The sequence below is a fragment of the Melanerpes formicivorus genome, unplaced genomic scaffold (genome assembly GCF_026170545.1).
Source record: "Melanerpes formicivorus ecotype bairdi unplaced genomic scaffold, bMelFor1.0.p_v2 SCAF_114, whole genome shotgun sequence".
Taxonomy (NCBI): Eukaryota; Metazoa; Chordata; class Aves; order Piciformes; family Picidae; genus Melanerpes; species Melanerpes formicivorus.
In genome coordinates, this window is record NW_027142466.1 from 782,868 (window position 1) to 800,133 (window position 17,266).

The 17,266-nt window shown below is 67.4% G+C and overlaps 1 protein-coding gene across 2 annotated transcripts; it reads left to right on the plus strand.

Moving 5' to 3' along the window:
* The first annotated feature begins 10 nt into the window (after nt 1–10).
* On the plus strand, nt 11–14,550 carry DDX25 (DEAD-box helicase 25). Of its 2 annotated transcripts, XM_068167227.1 has the most exons (12): nt 11–78; nt 173–224; nt 313–360; nt 1,168–1,303; nt 1,382–1,474; nt 1,564–1,666; nt 5,697–5,811; nt 8,758–8,935; nt 10,257–10,494; nt 11,628–11,790; nt 11,884–12,072; nt 13,943–14,550. In XM_068167227.1, the coding sequence occupies exons 1-12, from the start codon at nt 49–51 to the stop codon at nt 14,002–14,004; spliced, it is 1,407 nt and encodes a 468-aa protein (XP_068023328.1). In that variant the 5' UTR covers nt 11–48; the 3' UTR covers nt 14,005–14,550. The 2 variants fall into 2 exon arrangements, with proteins under 2 accessions (XP_068023328.1, XP_068023329.1); XM_068167228.1 differs by lacking the exon at nt 1,168–1,303 and having other exon boundaries at nt 27–78.
* Nucleotides 14,551–17,266: the final 2,716 nt, after the last annotated feature.

Genomic DNA, 17,266 nt, shown 5'->3' on the forward strand with positions numbered 1-17,266 from the left:
CGCCAGGGGCGCTGCGCCGCCTGCCCCTCGCCGATCGCGGCCGGCGCCATGGCGGGGGAGGGCGCCCGGGCCGAGCCGGTGGGCGCGGGGCTGGGCCTCCCCCGCCCCCTCCCGGGGCCTCGCCCCCGGTTCCCCCTGTGTGACCCCCGGTAACCGCCCCTCTCCCCCGCAGCTCCGCCGGCCGGGCCTGCCGCCGCCCCGCCGCGCCGCCGCCAGCCGCAGGGGTAAGGGCCGGGGAGGCCTCGGGCCCTGCCTCGCTGCGGGGGAGCAGCCCCGGCCCCAAATGCCTCCTGGTTTGTCCTCCCTCTGCAGGCCCCGGCGAGGAGGAGGAGGAGGAGGAAGAGGAGAAGGAGGAGAGAGGTGGGGCCTCGAGCCCCCTCGGGGCCTTCCGTGCAGCAGCAGAGGGAAGCCTGCGGCGGGGCCGGGGCCTGGCTGCTGCGGCCGGGGGGGGCCGAGCCGGGACCGCGAGCGCCCTCTGCGGCGGCAGGAGGGGAGGAGAGCGCTTGGCAGAAGTAGCTCTGGGCTGAGAGAGAGCCTGGGAGGCTTCCTGGCTCTGCAGCTGGGCAAGAAGGCCACCAGCAGCCTGGCCTGGAGCAGCAGTGCTGTGGGCAGCAGGAGCAGGGCAGGGATTGTGCCCCTGGGCTGGGCACTGCTGAGGCCAGCCCTGGAGTGCTGCCTTCAGCTCTGGGCTCCTGGCTGCCAGCAGGAGCTGGAGAGGCTGCAGCAGGGCCAGGGAAGGGCAAGGAAGCTGGGGAAGGGTGTGGAGAAGAGGGCTGGGGAGGAGCAGCTGAGGGAGCTGGGGGTGGGGAGGCTGGAGGAGAGGAGGCTGAGGGAGACCTCCTTGCTCTCTGCAGCTCCCTGCAAGGAGGCTGGAGCCAGGTGGGGCTTGGGCTCTGCTCCCAAGGAGCAAGTGGCTGCACAAGAGGCAATGGCCTCAGGCTGCCCCAGGGGAGGTTCAGGTTGGCCCTGAGGAACAATTCCATCCCCCTGGGGAGGTGCCCAGGGCAGAGGTGCAGTCCCCATCCCTGGAGGGGTTTGGAAGCCCTGCAGCTGTGGTGCTGAGGGTCAGGATGCAGTGGTGCCCTGGCGGTGCTGGGTGCCTGGTTGTGGTCTCCTCCAAGCAAAGCAGTGCCAGGAGTGTGGCTGTGAAGAGCTTCCCCTTTGCAGTGAGCCTGGCTGAGGTCTCCCTGCTCAACAAGCTGCTCCACACCTCCCTGGTGGAGTCCAGCCACGAGGTGGAGGTCCTGCAGCAGGACCCTCGCTCCCCACTCTTCTCCGTCAAGACCTTTGAAGAGCTGTCCCTGTGAGTCCCTGTGCCCCCCAGCCTGCCAGGGGCCCCCCGGGGGCTCAGCAGGCCCTCTGTGACTGCTGCTTGTTGCAGGAAGAAGGAGCTGCTGCAGGGCATCTACGCCATGGGCTTCAACCGGCCCTCCAAGATCCAGGGCACCGCTCTGCCCATCATGCTGGCCTACCCGTGAGTGGCACAGCCCCCCCCGTGCCCACCCCCGCGCCACAGGCACCCCCACCCCCTCCTGCCTCCTCTCAGCAGCTTCTGCCTTGCAGGCCCCAAAATCTGATAGCCCAGAGCCAGTCAGGGACAGGGAAAACAGCAGCGTTCGTGCTGGCCATGCTGAGCAGGGTCAACGCCGCCGAGAAGCACCCCCAGGTGAGGCAGCAGGGGCAGGGCAGGGGCAGGGCTCAGGCAGGGCTCAGGCTGGGCTCAGGCAGGGCTCAGGCAGGAGGGGCAGGGCTCAGACAGGGCTCAGGCTGGGCTCAGGCAGGGCTCAGGCAGGGGAGGCAGGGCTCAGGCAGGGGAGGCAGGGCTCAGGCAGGGCTCAGGCAGGGGAGGCAGGGCTCAGGCAGGGGAGACAGGGCTCAGGCAGGGCTCAGGCAGGGCTCAGGCAGGAGGGGCTGGGCTCAGGCAGGGGAGGCAGGGCTCAGGCAGGGCTCAGGCAGGGGAGGCAGGGCTCAGGCAGGGGAGGCAGGGCGCAGGCAGGGCTCAGGCAGGGCTCAGGCAGGAGAGGCAGGGCTCAGGCAGGGCTCAGGCAGGGGAGGCAGGGCGCAGGCAGGGCTCAGGCTGGGCTCAGGCGGGAGGCAGGGCTCAGGCAGGAGGGGCTGGGCTCAGGCAGGGGAGGCAGGGCTCAGGCAGGAGGGGCTGGGCTCAGGCAGGGGAGGCAGGGCTCAGGCAGGGGAGGCAGGGCTCAGGCAGGGGAGGCAGGGCTCAGGCTGGGCTCAGGCAGGGCTCAGGCAGGAGGGGCAGGGCTCAGGCAGGGGAGGCAGGGCTCAGGCAGGAGGGGCAGGGCTCAGGCAGGGGAGGCAGGGCTCAGGCAGGGCTCAGGCTGGGCTCAGGCAGGGCTCAGGCAGGGGAGGCAGGGCTCAGGCAGGAGGGGCAGGGCTCAGGCAGGGGAGGCAGGGCTCAGGCAGGGCTCAGGCTGGGCTCAGGCAGGGCTCAGGCAGGAGGGGCAGGGCTCAGGCAGGGGAGGCAGGGCTCAGGCAGGAGGGGCAGGGCTCAGGCAGGGGAGGCAGGGCTCAGGGAGGGGAGGCAGGGCTCAGGCAGGGGAGGCAGGGCTCAGGCAGGGGAGGCAGGGCTCAGGCAGGAGAGGCAGGGCTCAGGCTGGGCTCAGGCAGGAGAGGCAGGGCTCAGGCAGGGGAGGCAGGGCTCAGGCAGGGGAGGCAGGGCTCAGGGAGGGGAGGCAGGGCTCAGGCAGGAGGGGCAGGGCTCAGGCAGGGGAGGCAGGGCTCAGGGAGGGGAGGCAGGGCTCAGGCAGGGGAGGCAGGGCTCAGGCAGGGGAGGCAGGGCTCAGGCTGGAGAGGCAGGGCTCAGGCAGGAGAGGCAGGGCTCAGGCAGGGCTCAGGCAGGGGAGGCAGGGCTCAGGCAGGAGAGGCAGGGCTCAGGCTGGGCTCAGGCTGGGCTCAGGCAGGAGAGGCAGGGCTCAGGCAGGGCTCAGGCAGGGGAGGCAGGGCTCAGGCAGGAGAGGCAGGGCTCAGGGCTCAGGCAGGGCTCAGGCAGGGGAGGCAGGGCTCAGGCAGGAGAGGCAGGGCTCAGGGCTCAGGCAGGGCTCAGGCAGGGGAGGCAGGGCTCAGGCAGGAGAGGCAGGGCTCAGGGCTCAGGCAGGGCTCAGGCAGGGGAGGCAGGGCTCAGGCTGGGCTCAGGCAGGAGGGGCAGGGCTCAGGCAGGGCTCAGGCAGGGCTCAGGCAGGGCTCAGGCAGGAGGGGCAGGGCTCAGGCAGGGCTCAGGCAGGGGAGGCAGGGCTCAGGCAGGAGAGGCAGGGCTCAGGCTGGGCTCAGGCTGGGCTCAGGCAGGAGAGGCAGGGCTCAGGCAGGGCTCAGGCAGGGGAGGCAGGGCTCAGGCAGGAGAGGCAGGGCTCAGGGCTCAGGCAGGGCTCAGGCAGGGGAGGCAGGGCTCAGGCAGGAGAGGCAGGGCTCAGGGCTCAGGCAGGGCTCAGGCAGGGGAGGCAGGGCTCAGGCAGGAGAGGCAGGGCTCAGGGCTCAGGCAGGGCTCAGGCAGGGGAGGCAGGGCTCAGGCTGGGCTCAGGCAGGAGAGGCTGGGCTCAGGCAGGGCTCAGGCAGGGCTCAGGCAGGGCTCAGGCAGGAGGGGCAGGGCTCAGGCAGGGCTCAGGCAGGGCTCAGGCAGGGCAGGCAGGGCTCAGGCTGGGCTCAGGCTGGACTCAGGCAGGGCTCAGGCAGGGCTCAGGCAGGGCTCAGGCAGGGCAGGCAGGGCTCAGGCTGGGCTCAGGCTGGACTCAGGCAGGGCTCAGGCAGGGGAGGCAGGGCTCAGGCTGGGCTCAGGCAGGGGAGGCAGGGCTCAGGCTGGAGAGGCAGGGCTCAGGCTGGGCTCAGGCTGGACTCAGGCAGGGCTCAGGCAGGGCACAGGCAGGGCTCAGGCAGGAGAGGCAGGGCACAGGCAGGGCTCAGGCTGGAGAGGCAGGGCTCAGGCAGGGCTCAGGCTGGAGAGGCAGGGCTCAGGCTGGGCTCAGGCAGGAGAGGCTGGGCTGAGGCAGGGCTCAGGCAGGAGAGGCAGGGCTCAGGCAGGGCTCAGGCAGCAGGGGCAGGGCTCAGGCAGGAGAGGCAGGGCTCAGGCTGGGCTCAGGCAGCAGGGGCTGGGCTCAGGCAGGAGAGGCAGGGCTCAGGCTGGGCTCAGGCAGGGGAGGCAGGGCTCAGGCTGGGCTCAGGCAGGGCTCAGGCAGGAGAGGCAGGGCTCAGGCTGGGCTCAGGCAGGAGAGGCAGGGCTCAGGCTGGGCTCAGGCAGCAGGGGCTGGGCTCAGGCAGGAGAGGCAGGGCTCAGGCTGGGCTCAGGCAGGGGAGGCAGGGCTCAGGCTGGGCTCAGGCAGGGCTCAGGCAGGAGAGGCAGGGCTCAGGCTGGGCTCAGGCAGGAGAGGCAGGGCTCAGGCTGGGCTCAGGCAGGAGAGGCAGGGCTCAGGCTGGGCTCAGGCAGGGCTCAGGCAGGAGAGGCAGGGCTCAGGCTGGGCTCAGGCAGGAGAGGCAGGGCTCAGGCTGGGCTCAGGCAGGAGAGGCAGGGCTCAGGCTGGGCTCAGGCAGGAGAGGCTGGGCTGAGGCAGGGCTCAGGCAGGAGAGGCAGGGCTCAGGCAGGAGAGGCAGGGCTCAGGCTGGGCTCAGGCAGGAGAGGCTGGGCTGAGGCAGGGCTCAGGCAGGAGAGGCAGGGCTCAGGCAGGAGAGGCAGGGCTCAGGCAGGGCTCAGGCAGGAGAGGCTGGGCTGAGGCAGGGCTCAGGCAGGAGAGGCAGGGCTCAGGCAGGAGAGGCAGGGCTCAGGCTGGGCTCAGGCAGGGCTCAGGCTGGGCTCAGGCAGGGCTCAGGCAGGGGAGGCAGGGCTCAGGCTGGGCTGAGGCAGGGCTCAGGCAGGAGAGGCAGGGCTCAGGCAGGGCTCAGGCAGGGCTCAGGCAGGAGGGGCAGGGCTCAGGCAGGGGAGGCAGGGCTCAGGCAGGGGAGGCAGGGCTCAGGAGGGGCAGGGCTCAGGCAGGGCAGACTGGGCTCAGGCTGGGTTCAGGCAGGAGAGGCTGGGCTGAGGCAGGGCTCAGGCAGGGCTCAGGCAGGAGAGGCTGGGCTGAGGCAGGGCTCAGGCAGGAGAGGCAGGGCTGAGGCAGGGCTGAGGCAGTGCTCAGGCAGCAGGGCCCTGCCCAGGCCTCCCACACCCTCCTTGGAACAGAGCTCTGGGTCTGGGCCCACCTGGGTGTGATTTTAACCTCAAAGAGGATGAGCAAGGCCCAGCAGCAGGTAGGGAGAGCCTGGTGCCTGCTCTGGGAGGCTCTGGCAGTGCACTGAGCTGGGCTGCAGCTATCCTGGGGGTTAAGCCTGGAGCAGCTGCTGGGTGTGGGGTGGCTGAGCTCCCCCCAGGAGCCACAGGCTGCTCTCTGTGTGCAGTCAGCTTTGTCAGCTGGCTGCTGTGACCCAGAGCCTCTCCTCTGGGCCCTGTGGGGTGATTTAAGCCAGCCCTTTGAAGCCAGGCCCAGGAGCCACCAGCAGCAGCTCCAGGAGGTGAATTGCTGCTCCAGCAGCTGCTCTCTGCCTGCACCCCTCCAGCTCTGCTGTGTCCCAGGCGTCCTCACTGCGAACCTGGCCAGCTCCTGACCCTGCAGGGAGCCTGGGGCCTGCCCTGCGCTGGATCCCAGCCCCGGGGGCACCCTGGGCTCTCAGCTGGGACACTTCTGCTCTCACCACTGCCTCCTCTGCCCCCCCAGTGCCTCTGCCTGGCCCCCACCTACGAGCTGGCCCTGCAGATCGGGCAGGTGATCGAGAAGCTTGGGCAGTACTGCACCGACACCAGGGTGACCTACGCCGTGCGCGGCAACCGCGGTGAGCTCAGCTGGGGGCAGCTGGGGTGAGATGGGGTGAGATGGGGTGAGATGGGGTGAGATGGGGCACAGCTGGGGCTGAGATGGGGTGAGCTGGGGTCAGCTGGGGCACAGCTGGGGTGAGCTGGGGTGAGCTGGGGCACAGCTGGGGTGAGCTGGGGTCAGCTGGGGTCAGCTGGGCTGAGCTGGGCTGAGATGGGGCACAGCTGGGGCTGAGCTGGGCTGAGCTGGGGTGAGCTGGGGCACAGCTGGGGTGAGCTGGGGTGAGCTGGGGCACAGCTGGGGCACAGCTGGGGTGAGATGGGGTGAGCTGGGGCACAGCTGGGGTGAGATGGGGCACAGCTGGGGTCAGCTGGGGTCAGCTGGGGCTGAGATGGGGCACAGCTGGGGCACAGCTGGGGTCAGCTGGGGTGAGATGGGGCACAGCTGGGGTGAGATGGGGCTGAGCTGGGGTGAGCTGGGCTGAGATGGGGCACAGCTGGGGCACAGCTGGGGCACAGCTGAGCCTGAGCTGTGCCTGAGCTGGGGCTGAGCTGTGCCTGAGCTGGGGCTGAGCTGTGCCTGAGCTGAGCCTGAGCTGGGGCTGAGCTGTGCCTGAGCTGAGCCTGAGCTGGGGCTGAGCTGTGCCTGAGCTGTGCCTGAGCTGTGCCTGAGCTGGGGCTGAGCTGAGCCTGAGCTGTGCCTGAGCTGGGGCTGAGCTGGGGCTGAGCTGAGCCTGAGCTGGGGCTGAGCTGTGCCTGAGCTGGGGCTGAGCTGGGGCTGAGCTGAGCCTGAGCTGGGGCTGAGCTGTGCCTGAGCTGGGGCTGAGCTGGGGCTGAGCTGAGCCTGAGCTGAGCCTGAGCTGTGCCTGAGCTGGGGCTGAGCTGTGCCTGAGCTGAGCCTGAGCTGTGCCTGAGCTGGGGCTGAGCTGTGCCTGAGCTGGGGCTGAGCTGGGGCTGAGCTGAGCCTGAGCTGGGGCTGAGCTGAGCCTGAGCTGGGGCTGAGCTGGGGCTGAGCTGTGCCTGAGCTGTGCCTGCAGCCTCTCCTTCAGCCTGGGGCTGCCTGGAGCCACACACCTCCTGGGAAGTGGGGACTGGAGGTAGCTCCAGCTGGTGGCCAACCAAAAGTGTGTCCCCAGGGCTCAGTGCTGGGCCCAGGGCTCCCCAAGGTCTCCATCAATGGCCTGGGGGAGGGCATGGAGGCTGCCTCAGGCAGGCTGCAGGGGCACCAAGCTGGGTGGCTGTGTTGAGCTGCTGGAGGGTTGGAGGCTCTGCAGAGGGACCTGGGCAGGCTGCAGGGGTGAGCCAAGGCCAAGGGGATGAGGTTCAACAAGGCCAAGGGCTGGGTCCTGCCCTTGGCTCACAACCACCCCAGCAAGGCTCCAGGCTGGGGCAGAGGGGCTGCAAAGTGCCCAGCAGGAAAGGCCCTGGGGGGGCTGGGTGGCAGCAGCTGGAGAGGAGCCAGGGGGTGCCCAGCTGGGCAAGAAGGCCACCAGCAGCCTGGCCTGGAGCAGCAATGGTGTGGGCAGCAGGAGCAGGGCAGGGATTGTGCCCCTGGGCTGGGCACTGCTGAGGCCAGCCCTGGAGTGCTGCCTTCAGCTCTGGGCTCCTGGCTGCCAGCAGGAGCTGGAGAGGCTGCAGCAGGGCCAGGGAAGGGCAAGGAAGCTGGGGAAGGGTGTGGAGAAGAGGGCTGGGGAGGAGCAGCTGAGGGAGCTGGGGGTGGTGAGGCTGGAGGAGAGGAGGCTGAGGGAGACCTCCTTGCTCTCTGCAGCTCCCTGCAAGGAGGCTGGAGCCAGGTGGGGCTTGGGCTCTGCTCCCAGGTACAGGACAAGAGGCAATGGCCTCAGGCTGCCCCAGGGGAGGTTCAGCTTGGCTCTGAGGAACAATTTCTAACCCTTGAGAGTTGTCCAGGCCTGGCCCAGGCTGCCCAGGGCAGTCTCTATCCCTGGAGGGGTTTGGAAGCCCTGGAGCTGTGGTGCTGAGGCCATGGCCTGGTGGTGCCAAGGGGCAGTGCTGGGCTCAGGGCTGGGCTGCAGGGTCTGGGAGGTCTCTCCCAGGAGCCTCTGAAGCTCCTGGAAGGGTTTCTGCTGATCCTCCCCTTGGAGGCTTTTTGCTGCCTGCTGGCTGCTCCCAGGCTGCTTCCCCCCAGGGGGCTGTGGGGCAGCCTCAGCCCCAGCCCCACTGCAGCTCTGCTCTGGAGCTCCAGGAGGGGCAGCGCGGGGCAGGCTGCGGGGCGGGGCCTGCGGCGGGGCACGGTGCCAGCGGTGCTCTGGCAGTCTGGCAGGGCTCGGTGCCCGTGGCAGGGCTCGGTGCCAGTGGCAGGGCTCGGTGCCAGCGCACTCTGGCAGTCCAGCAGGGCACAGTGCCCATGGCAGGCCTGGTGCCCATGGGAGGGCTCGGTGCCCATGGCAGGCCTGGTGCCCATGGGAGGGCTCGGTGCCCATGGCAGGCCTGGTGCCCGTGGCAGGCTCGGTGCCCATGGGAGGGCTCGGTGCCCATGGCAGGCCTGGTGCCCGTGGCAGGCTCGGTGCCCATGGGAGGGCTCAGTGCCCATGGCAGGCTCGGTGCCCATGGCAGGGCTCGGTGCCCATGGCAGGCTCGGTGCCCATGGGAGGGCTCAGTGCCCATGGCAGGCTCGGTGCCCATGGCAGGGCTCGGTGCCCATGGCAGGCTCGGTGCCCATGGGAGGGCTCAGTGCCCATGGCAGGCTCGGTGCCCATGGCAGGGCTCGGTGCCCATGGCAGGCTCGGTGCCCATGGCAGGGCTCAGTGCCCATGGCAGGCTCGGTGCCCATGGCAGGGCTCGGTGCCCATGGCAGCCCCGGTGCCAGCAGCGCTCTGGCAGTCCGGCAGGGCTTGGTGCCCGCGGCAGCCCCAGTGCCAGCAGCGCTCTGGCAGTCCGGCAGGGCTCGGTGCCCGTGGCAGGGCTCGGTGCCCGCGGCAGCCCCGGTGCCAGCAGCGCTGTGGCAGTCCGGCAGGGCTCGGTGTGCAGGGAGCAGCTGGTGGTGGGCACGCCGGGCACGGTGCTGGACTGGTGCTTCAAGCTGCGGCTGCTGGACCTGCGGCGCCTGCGGCTCTTCGTGCTGGACGAGGCTGACATCATGATCGACACCCAGGGGCTGTCCAGCCAGAGCATCCGCATCCAGAGGTGTCTGCCTGCCCCCTGCTGCCCCCTGCTGCCCCCTGCTGCCCCCTGCTGCCCCCTGCCCGCCCCTGCTGCCCCCTGCTGCCCCCTGCTGCCCCCTGCCTGTCCCCTGCTGCCCCCTGCCCGCCCCCTGCCTGCCCCCTGCCTGCTCCCTGCTGCCCCCTGCCTGTCCCCTGCTGCCCCCTGCCCGCCCCCTGCCTGCCCCCTGCCTGCTCCCTGCTGCCCCCTGCCTGCCCCCTGCTGCCCCCTGCTGCCCCCTGCTGCCCCCTGCCCGCCCCTGCTGCCCCCTGCTGCCCCCTGCCCGCCCCCTGCCTGTCCCCTGCTGCCCCCTGCCCGCCCCCTGCCTGCCCCCTGCCTGCTCCCTGCTGCCCCCTGCCTGCCCCCTGCTGCCCCCTGCCTGCCCCTGCCTGCCCCTGATTGTCCCCTGCCTGCCCCCTGCCCGCCCCTGCCTGCCCCCGCCTGCCCCCTGCTGCCCCTTACCTGCCCCCTGCCTGCCCCTTACCTGCCCACTGTCAGCCCCCTGCCAGCCCCTGCCTGCCCCCTGCCTGCCCCTGCCCCCTGCCAGCCCCTTCCAGCCCCTGCCTGCCCCCTGCTGCCCCCTGTTGCCCCCTGCCTGCCCCTGCCCCCTGCCAGCTTTGGCTTTGAGGGAATCCTCCTCCAAATGAGCTGAATCTGCAGCAGAAGTCTCCTGGCTGGGGGCCAGCAGGGAGCTGGAAGGTGTCCAGAGCAGGGCCAGGAGGAGGAGCAGAGGGCTGGAGCTGCTCTGCTCTGCAGACAGCCTGAGAGAGTTGGGCTTGTGCAGGCTGCAGAGGAGAAGGCTCCAGGAAGACCTCATTGTGGCCTTCCAGGATCTGCAGGGGGCTGCAGGAAAGCTGGGGAGGGACTTTGGAGGGTGTGAGGGAGGGATAGGAGTGGGGGGGATGGAGCAGAAGTAGAAGTGGGGAGCTTGAGATTGGCTGTGAGGAAGAAGTTGTTGCCCAGGAGGGTGGTGAGAGCCTGGCCCAGGCTGCCCAGGGAGGTGGTGGAAGCCTCCTGCCTGGAGGTGTTTGCAGCCAGGCTGGAGGTGGCTGTGAGCAACCTGCTGTGGTGTGAGGTGTCCCTGCCCATGGCAGGGGGTTGGGGCTGGCTGAGCCTTGAGCTCCACTCCTGGCAGCTCTGTGGCTCTGCACTGTCAGCCCGGGAAGCAGCCCCAGCCTGAGGGCAGAGCTCTGCCTCGCTCAGCCGTGAGGGGCTGCAGCCTCTCCGAGCCAAGCTCAGCCTGAGGCCACTCCCGGGAGGCAGCAGGTTGCTGTGCTGGGCTCAGAGGTCTGCCTGTCCCCGGCAGGGCTCTGCCCAAGAGCTGCCAGATGCTGCTGTTCTCGGCCACCTTCCGGGCGCGGGTGCGCGCCTTCGCGCAGCAGATGGTCTGCAGCCCCATCCTGATCACGCTGCGCGAGGAGGAGCTCAGCCTGGCCAACATCCGCCAGTACTTCATGGTCTGCCAGGGCCGGCAGCACAAGTACAGAGCCCTCTGCAACATCTATGGCAGCATCACCATCGGCCAGGCCATGATCTTCTGCCAGGTGCAGCTCCCCAGCCTGCCGGCAGGCAGCCCCTGGGGCTGGGGGTGGCCACCTCGGCCCCGGCCGGGCGCTGGGCAGGGTCTCCCTCACAGCCCAGCAGGGGAGGGGCAGGAGGGGTGGGTTGGATGAGGTGGGTTCAGGCCTGCCTGAAGGACACAGCTCAGAGGGTTGTGGGCAGTGGGGCAGGGGCTGGTTGGAGGCCTGCAGCTCCTGGTGTGCCCCAGGGCTCAGGGCTGGCTCCAGTCCTGCTCAGCATCTTCATCACTGACCTGGCTGAAGGCTCAGGGTGGAGGCTCAGGCAGGTTGCTGCTGGCACAGAGCTGGGAGCAGTGGCTGAGAGCCCTCAGGCTGTGCTGGCAGCCAGGGAGCCCTGGGCAGGCTGAGAGCTGGGGGAGAGCAACCTCCTGAAGGTGAAGCAGGGCAAGGGCAGGGGCCTGGCCCTGGGGAGGAACAACCTCCTGCAGCAGCACAGGGCAGGGGGAAGCTGCTGGCAAGCAGCTCCAAGCAGAAGCAGCTGGGAGTGCTGGGGGCCAAGGAGTTGCCCAGCAGCAGCAAAGTGGCCTGGGGGCCAAGAAGGCCAAGGCTGTGCTGGGGGCATGGAGAAGAGTGTGGGCAGCAGCAGGGCAAGGGAGGTTGTGCTGCCCCTCTGGCCTGCCCTGCTGAGGCCACCTCTGGAGCCCTGGGGGCAGTTGTGTGCTGCCCAGCTGCAGAGGGCCAGAGAAGTGCTGGAGAGAGTGCAGGGGAGGCTGGGAAGCTGCTGAGGGGCCTGGAGCAGCTGTGGCAGGAGCAAAGGCTGAGAGGCCTGGGGCTGAGAGCCTGCAGAAGAGCAGCCCCAGAGCAATGCTCAGCAATGCTCAGCAAGAGCTGAAGGGCCCCTGGGGGGCAAGAGGCTGGGGCCAGGCTCTGCTGAGTGGTGGCCAGGGCCAGGCCAAGGGGCAGTGGGCAGAGAGTGGAGGCCAGGAGGTTGGAGGGGAAGAGGAGGAGAAAGTTGTTTGTTGGGAGGGTGCTGGAGGCCTGGAGCAGGCTGCCCAGAGAGGTTGTGGAGTGTCCTGGTGTGGAGAGCTTCCAACCCCCCCTGGGCACTGTGCCCCTGGGCAGTGCCAATGAAGAATCCTCCTGCTGCCTGCCCCCAGACCCGCAGGAGCACAGAGTGGCTGGCAGCAGAGATGTGCCACGATGGGCACCAGGTGGGCATCCTGACAGCAGACCTGACGGTGGCCCAGCGAGCCAACACCATCCAGCGCTTCCGCGAGGGGAAGGAGAAAGTTCTCATCGCCACCAACATCTGCGCCAGAGGTGAGCTGCCGCCGGGGGGCGCCGCGCTGCAGGAGCGGCCCCAGGCCGCCCCGGGGGCCGGCGGGGGGCAGTGCAGAGCCGTTCTGTCGGCAGGCATCGACGTGCAGCAGGTGACCGTGGTGGTGAACTTCAGCCTGCCCATGGACGGCAAGAAGGAGCTGGAGCTGGAGACCTACCTGCACCGCATCGGCCGCACCGGCCGCTTCGGCAAGCGCGGCATCGCCTTCAGCATGGTGGAGAGCCACAGCCTCTGGGTCATCGAGGTGATAGAGAAGCACTTCCGTGAGTGCCCCCTGCCGGCCCTGCCCTGCAGCTGCCGCTGCTCACCCCCCCCCGGCCTGGCCTCCCACCTGCAGTGCCCCTGCTTGGGCTGCACGGCCCCTGGGGCTCAGTGTGCTGCAGCCACAGACTGCTGGGGGGTGGGGAGGGGACTGGAGAGCTGCCCCAGAGGCTGGGGAGGAGAGCAGCCAGGCCTGGGGGGCACTGGGGACTTACAAGGGGCTTAGTGCAGGAGGCAGTGGGAACTGGAGGCTGTTTCCCCATCTTTGTTTCACCTTCTAGGGCTGGAGGTGATGCAGAGGGGAGCTGTGCCCTGTGCCACCCTCAGCTATCAGACATGGAAGGGTTTGGGTGGAAAGGGACCCCCAAAGCTCCTCCAGTGCAGCCCCCTGCAGCCCCCAGGGACATCCCCAGCCACAGCAGGCTGCTCCCAGCCCCAACCAACCTGCCCTGCCCTGCTGCCAGCCATGGGGCAGCTCCACCTCTCTGGGCAGCCTGGGCCAGGCTCTCCCCAGCCTCAGCACCAACCATTTCTCCTTCTCTCCACTCTCAAGCTCCCTCTTGGCCTTCCAAACCATCCCCCCTTGGCCTGGCCCAACAGGCCCTGCTCCAAGCTCTGGCCCCAGCTTGCTTCAGGTGCTGGGAGGCCAGCAGAAGGTGTCCCTGGAGCCTTCTCCTCTGCAGGCTGCCCAAGGCCAACTCTCTCAGCCTGGCTCCCAGCAGAGGGCTTCCAGCCCTGCCAGCACTGCTGTGGCCTCCTCTGGCCCTGCTGCCCCAGCTCCCTGCCTGTGCTGTGCTGAGGGCTCCAGAGCTGCCCCAGCCCTGCAGGGGGGGTGAGCAGAGCAGAGCAGAGGGGCAGAATCCCCTCCCTGCCCCTGCTGCCCACCCTGCTGGGGCTCAGCCCAGGCCAGGCTGGGGCTGGGCTGGCAGCGCTGGGTGCCGGCTCCTGGCCAGCTCTGCACCCCCAGCACCCCCAAGGCCTTCTCCTCAGCCCCAGCCTAGGCTGCCCCTGGGGTTGTCCTGAGCCAGCTGCAGGACCTTGCCATTTTACCTCCTCTTACCCTGGGGATCCCTGTCCCAGGGGTGCTGGTGCCCCAGCAATGCTCAGCCCTGGCCACAGGCCCTTCCTGAGGGCAAATTGATTGTTGGTCCTGAGCATCAGGACTGCCATGGAGTCTGCACAGTGCCAGGGCTGCCCTGGTGGATTCCAGACCATGGTGCCTGTTTTCATGGAACCATGAAGTCATTTCAGTTGGAAGAGCCCTTTCAGATCATGGAGTCCAACCATGAGCCCAGCACTGCCAGGGCACCACCAAACCTCAGCACCACATCCTGGAAGCCCTCCAGGGTTGGAGACTCCATCTGACTCCACCCTGAGCAGCCTGGGCCAGGCCAAGACAACCCCCAAGGGGAAGAAATTGTTCCTCAGGGCCAACCTGAACCTCCCCTGGGGCAACCTGGGGACATTGCCTCTTCTCCTGTCCCTTGTTCCCTGGAAGCAGAGCCCAAGCCCCACCTGGCTCCAGCCTCCTTGCAGGGAGCTGCAGAGAGCAAGGAGGTCTCCCTCAGCCTCCTCTCCTCCAGCCTCACCACCCCCAGCTCCCTCAGCTGCTCCTCCCCAGCCCTCTTCTCCACACCCTTCCCCAGCTTCCTTGCCCTTCCCTGGCCCTGCTGCAGCCTCTCCAGCTCCTGCTGGCAGCCAGGAGCCCAGAGCTGAAGGCAGCGCTCCAGGGCTGGCCTCAGCAGTGCCCAGCCCAGGGGCACAATCCCTGCCCTGCTCCTGCTGCCCACACCATTGCTGCTCCAGGCCAGGCTGCTGGTGGCCTTCCTGCCCCCCCGGGCACCCCCTGGTTCAGTGCTGTCTCTCCTACAGGCATCAAGATCAAGCAGCTGGACCCAGACAACATGGAGGAGCTGGAGGAGCTGGAAAACTGAGTGAGGAGCTGGGATGTGTTCCCAGGATTCCACTTTGCTGCAGGATGTAAGGAGAAGCTCCCAGAGCCATCTCCCAGTTCTCTTTGGTTGAGTTTTTGGGCTGTTTGGTTTTGTTCTGATGTTGTAGAAGGTTAGGAGGGAGACGACCCCAAAGCCACCAGTTGTTGTCCTTGGCTTTGTTCTTGGTTCTCTCTCTGAGGGTTTGGGGCTTGAGGGGGTTCAGGTGGGGTCACACTGCGCCAGGCTGGGTGGAGCCATCACAAAGCGGGAGGGGAGCCCCGAGCGCAGGCCCCGACAGCGGGCAGCTGCCTGCCGGTGGGACCGGGGCTGGGGCGAGCTCCCCTGCCGCAGCGCCGGGAGGCAGCAGCCAGCGGCGGCCGCTAGGTGGCAGCACGGGGCCGCCGCTGCCCGCACAGAGCCTCCCCAGCGCCTCCCAAGCGCTGTGCGAGCCTGGAGCCCGCCTGGGCCACTGCTCCCCAGCCCTGCGGAGCCTTTGTCCCCCGGGGCTTCATCCCTTGGCTGGCGCCGAGAAAAGTCTCCAATAAAAAGGATTTCTTTAGTTCCTGGCTCCTTGTGGCTCCTCTTTTCCTCCAGCCCTGGAAGAGCAGCTCTGGGGGCCCTGCCAGGAGGGCTCTGCCGAGGACCAACCTGTAGGTCACCATCTCCTGCTTCTCCCAGTCCCAACCTGCATGGGAGAGATCTCGATGGAGGCATCTGGCAGCAGCTTGAGGTGGGCAGCAAAGCCCCAGCCCAGCTCTGCCCTCTCCCCCCCCCCCCCCTCCACCCGTGCCTGAATTTAACTCATTTGGGGCATTTTGAGCCCAAAAAGGCTGTGCTGGGGGGGTGAAGGGGGACCCTGGATCTTAGTATCATAGTATCACAGTATCATAGTATAGTATCGTAGTATCATAGTATCACAGCATCAGTCAGGGTTGGAAGGGACCACAAGGATCATCCAGTCCCAACCCCCCTGCCATGGGCAGGGACACCCCACACTAGATCAGCCTGGCCACAGCCTCAGCCAGCCTGGCTGCAAACACCTCCAGGGATGGGGCCTCAACCACCTCCCTGCACAACCCAGTCCAGGGCTTCACCACTCTCATGGGGAAGAACTTCCTCCTCCCCTCCAGCCTCAATCTCCCCACCTCCAGCTTCATTCCATTCCCCCTAGTCCTAGCACTGCCTGAGATCCTGAGCAGTCCCTCCCCAGCCTTCCTGGAGCCCCCTGCAGATCCTGGAAGGCCACAATGAGGTCACCTGGGAGCCTTCTCTTCTCCAGACTGAACAGCCCCAACTCCTTCAGTCTGTCCTCACAGCAGAGCAGCTCCAGCCCTCTGCTCATCCTCCTGGCCCTGCTCTGGACACCTTCCAGCACCTCCAGATCCCTCTTGTCATAGGGGCTGCAGAACTGGAGGCAGGACTCCAGGTGGGGTCTCCCCAGAGCTGAGCAGAGGGGGAGAATCACCTCCTTTGCCCTGCTGGCCACACTTCTCCTGCTGCAGCCCAGGCTCTGGTTGGCTTTTTGGGCTGCAAGTGCAGACTGAGAGCTCCTGGTGAGCTTCTCCTCCCCCAGCACCCCCAAGGCTCTCTCCTCAGGGCTGCTTTCCAGCCAGTCCCTGCCCAGCCTGCATTTGTGCCTGGGATTGCCTCCACCCAGCTGCAGGACCCTGCCCTTGGTCTTGTTGAACCTCCTGAGGTTGGCTTGTGCCCAGCTCTGCAGCCTGTCCAGCTCCCTCTGGATGGATCCCTTCCCTCCAGCTGTCTGCTGCCCCACACAGCTTGGTGTCATCAGCAACCCTGCTGAGGCTGCACTCAGTGCCACTGTCCCTGGCACCCACAGAGATGTTGAACAAGCCTGGGCCCAGGGCTGATCCCTGAGGGACTCTGCTTGTCCCTGGCCTCCCCTGGGACATGGAGCCATGGACAGCCACTCTCTGGGTGCAGCCATCAAGCCAGTTCCTTATCCATCTGGTGCTCACCCATCACACCCATGTGTCACCAGCCTGCAGACCAGGATGTGGTGCAGGACAGTGCTGAAGGCTGTGCTCAGCTCCAGGCAAACATCAGCTGCTCTCCCCTCAGCTCTTGATGTTGTCACCTGCTCATGGAAGGCCACCAGGTTGGTCAGGCAGGATTTGCCCTTGGTGAAGCCCTGCTGACTGCTCCCAATCACCTCTTCACTATTCTTCTGAGCCAGCAGTGCCTCCAGGAGGATCTGCTCCATGATCTCTCCAGGCACAGCGGTGAGGCTGCCTGGCCTGGAGTTCCCTGGTTCCTCCTGCTTACCCTTTCTGCAGATGGGTGATGCTTCCCCTGTTCCAGTCTGTGGGGACTGCCCCAGACTGCCAGGACCTTTGGAATAGACTAGAGAGGGGTTTAGCAACCTCCTCTGCCAGTTCTCTCAGCACCCCTGGGTGTACCCCGTGGGGTCCCATGGACTTGAACACTTTCAGGTTCTTCAGGTGATCACCAACCTGATCTTCACTTCCCATGGGCAGTTCTTCCTCCCTGTCCCTGGCATTGCTTTCCATGACATCAGGAGTGTGGCTAGAGGCCCTGGCAGTGAAGACTGAGGTGAAGAAGTCATTGAGTACCTCAGCCTTTTCCTCATCACTTGTGACCATGTCACCAGTTTCCTTCCTGAGGGGGCCCACACCTTCCCTAGGCTGCTTCTTGCCATTCATATACCTGTAGAAGTTCTTAGTGTTCCCTTTAACCTCCCTGGCTAGGTTCAATTCCAACTCTGCTTTGGCTTTCCTAACCAGGATCCTGCTGCTGCTGGGGGGGTGGTGGTGAGGGAAGTTCTCAGTTCCCACCGAATTTGGGGTATTTGTGAGCCCCCAGCCCTCTGCTTGGGCAGTGCCAGGATCACCACTGACAGTGCAATTATCCATCACGAGCAATTCATTCTAATTAAGGGATTTTTTTCCCCCGGGGTGGGGGGAGGGGGGAGGTCGGGGGCAATCTTGCTGCTGTATCCTGCCTCCTCCTGCCTGCATTCGCTCTGGACAACCCCCCTGGGACGATCCCAGCTTTGAAGGTGGGATGCAGCAGCCTCTTGTGCCCCCCCTCCCCCGCCCCTGAACCATCCACACCCCAAAATCCCCCCTGGGGGTGCTCAGGCTCCCCCCGGGTTCCATTACAGCGTCGCTGCTCCCCCCATGAATGTTTGATGGGCTGGAGAGTGGGAGATGTAATATCAAACCCTGCCGGCCGCCGGCTTCCCCCGGCTCCCAAACGCCGCATCTGCACTCCGGGAGGG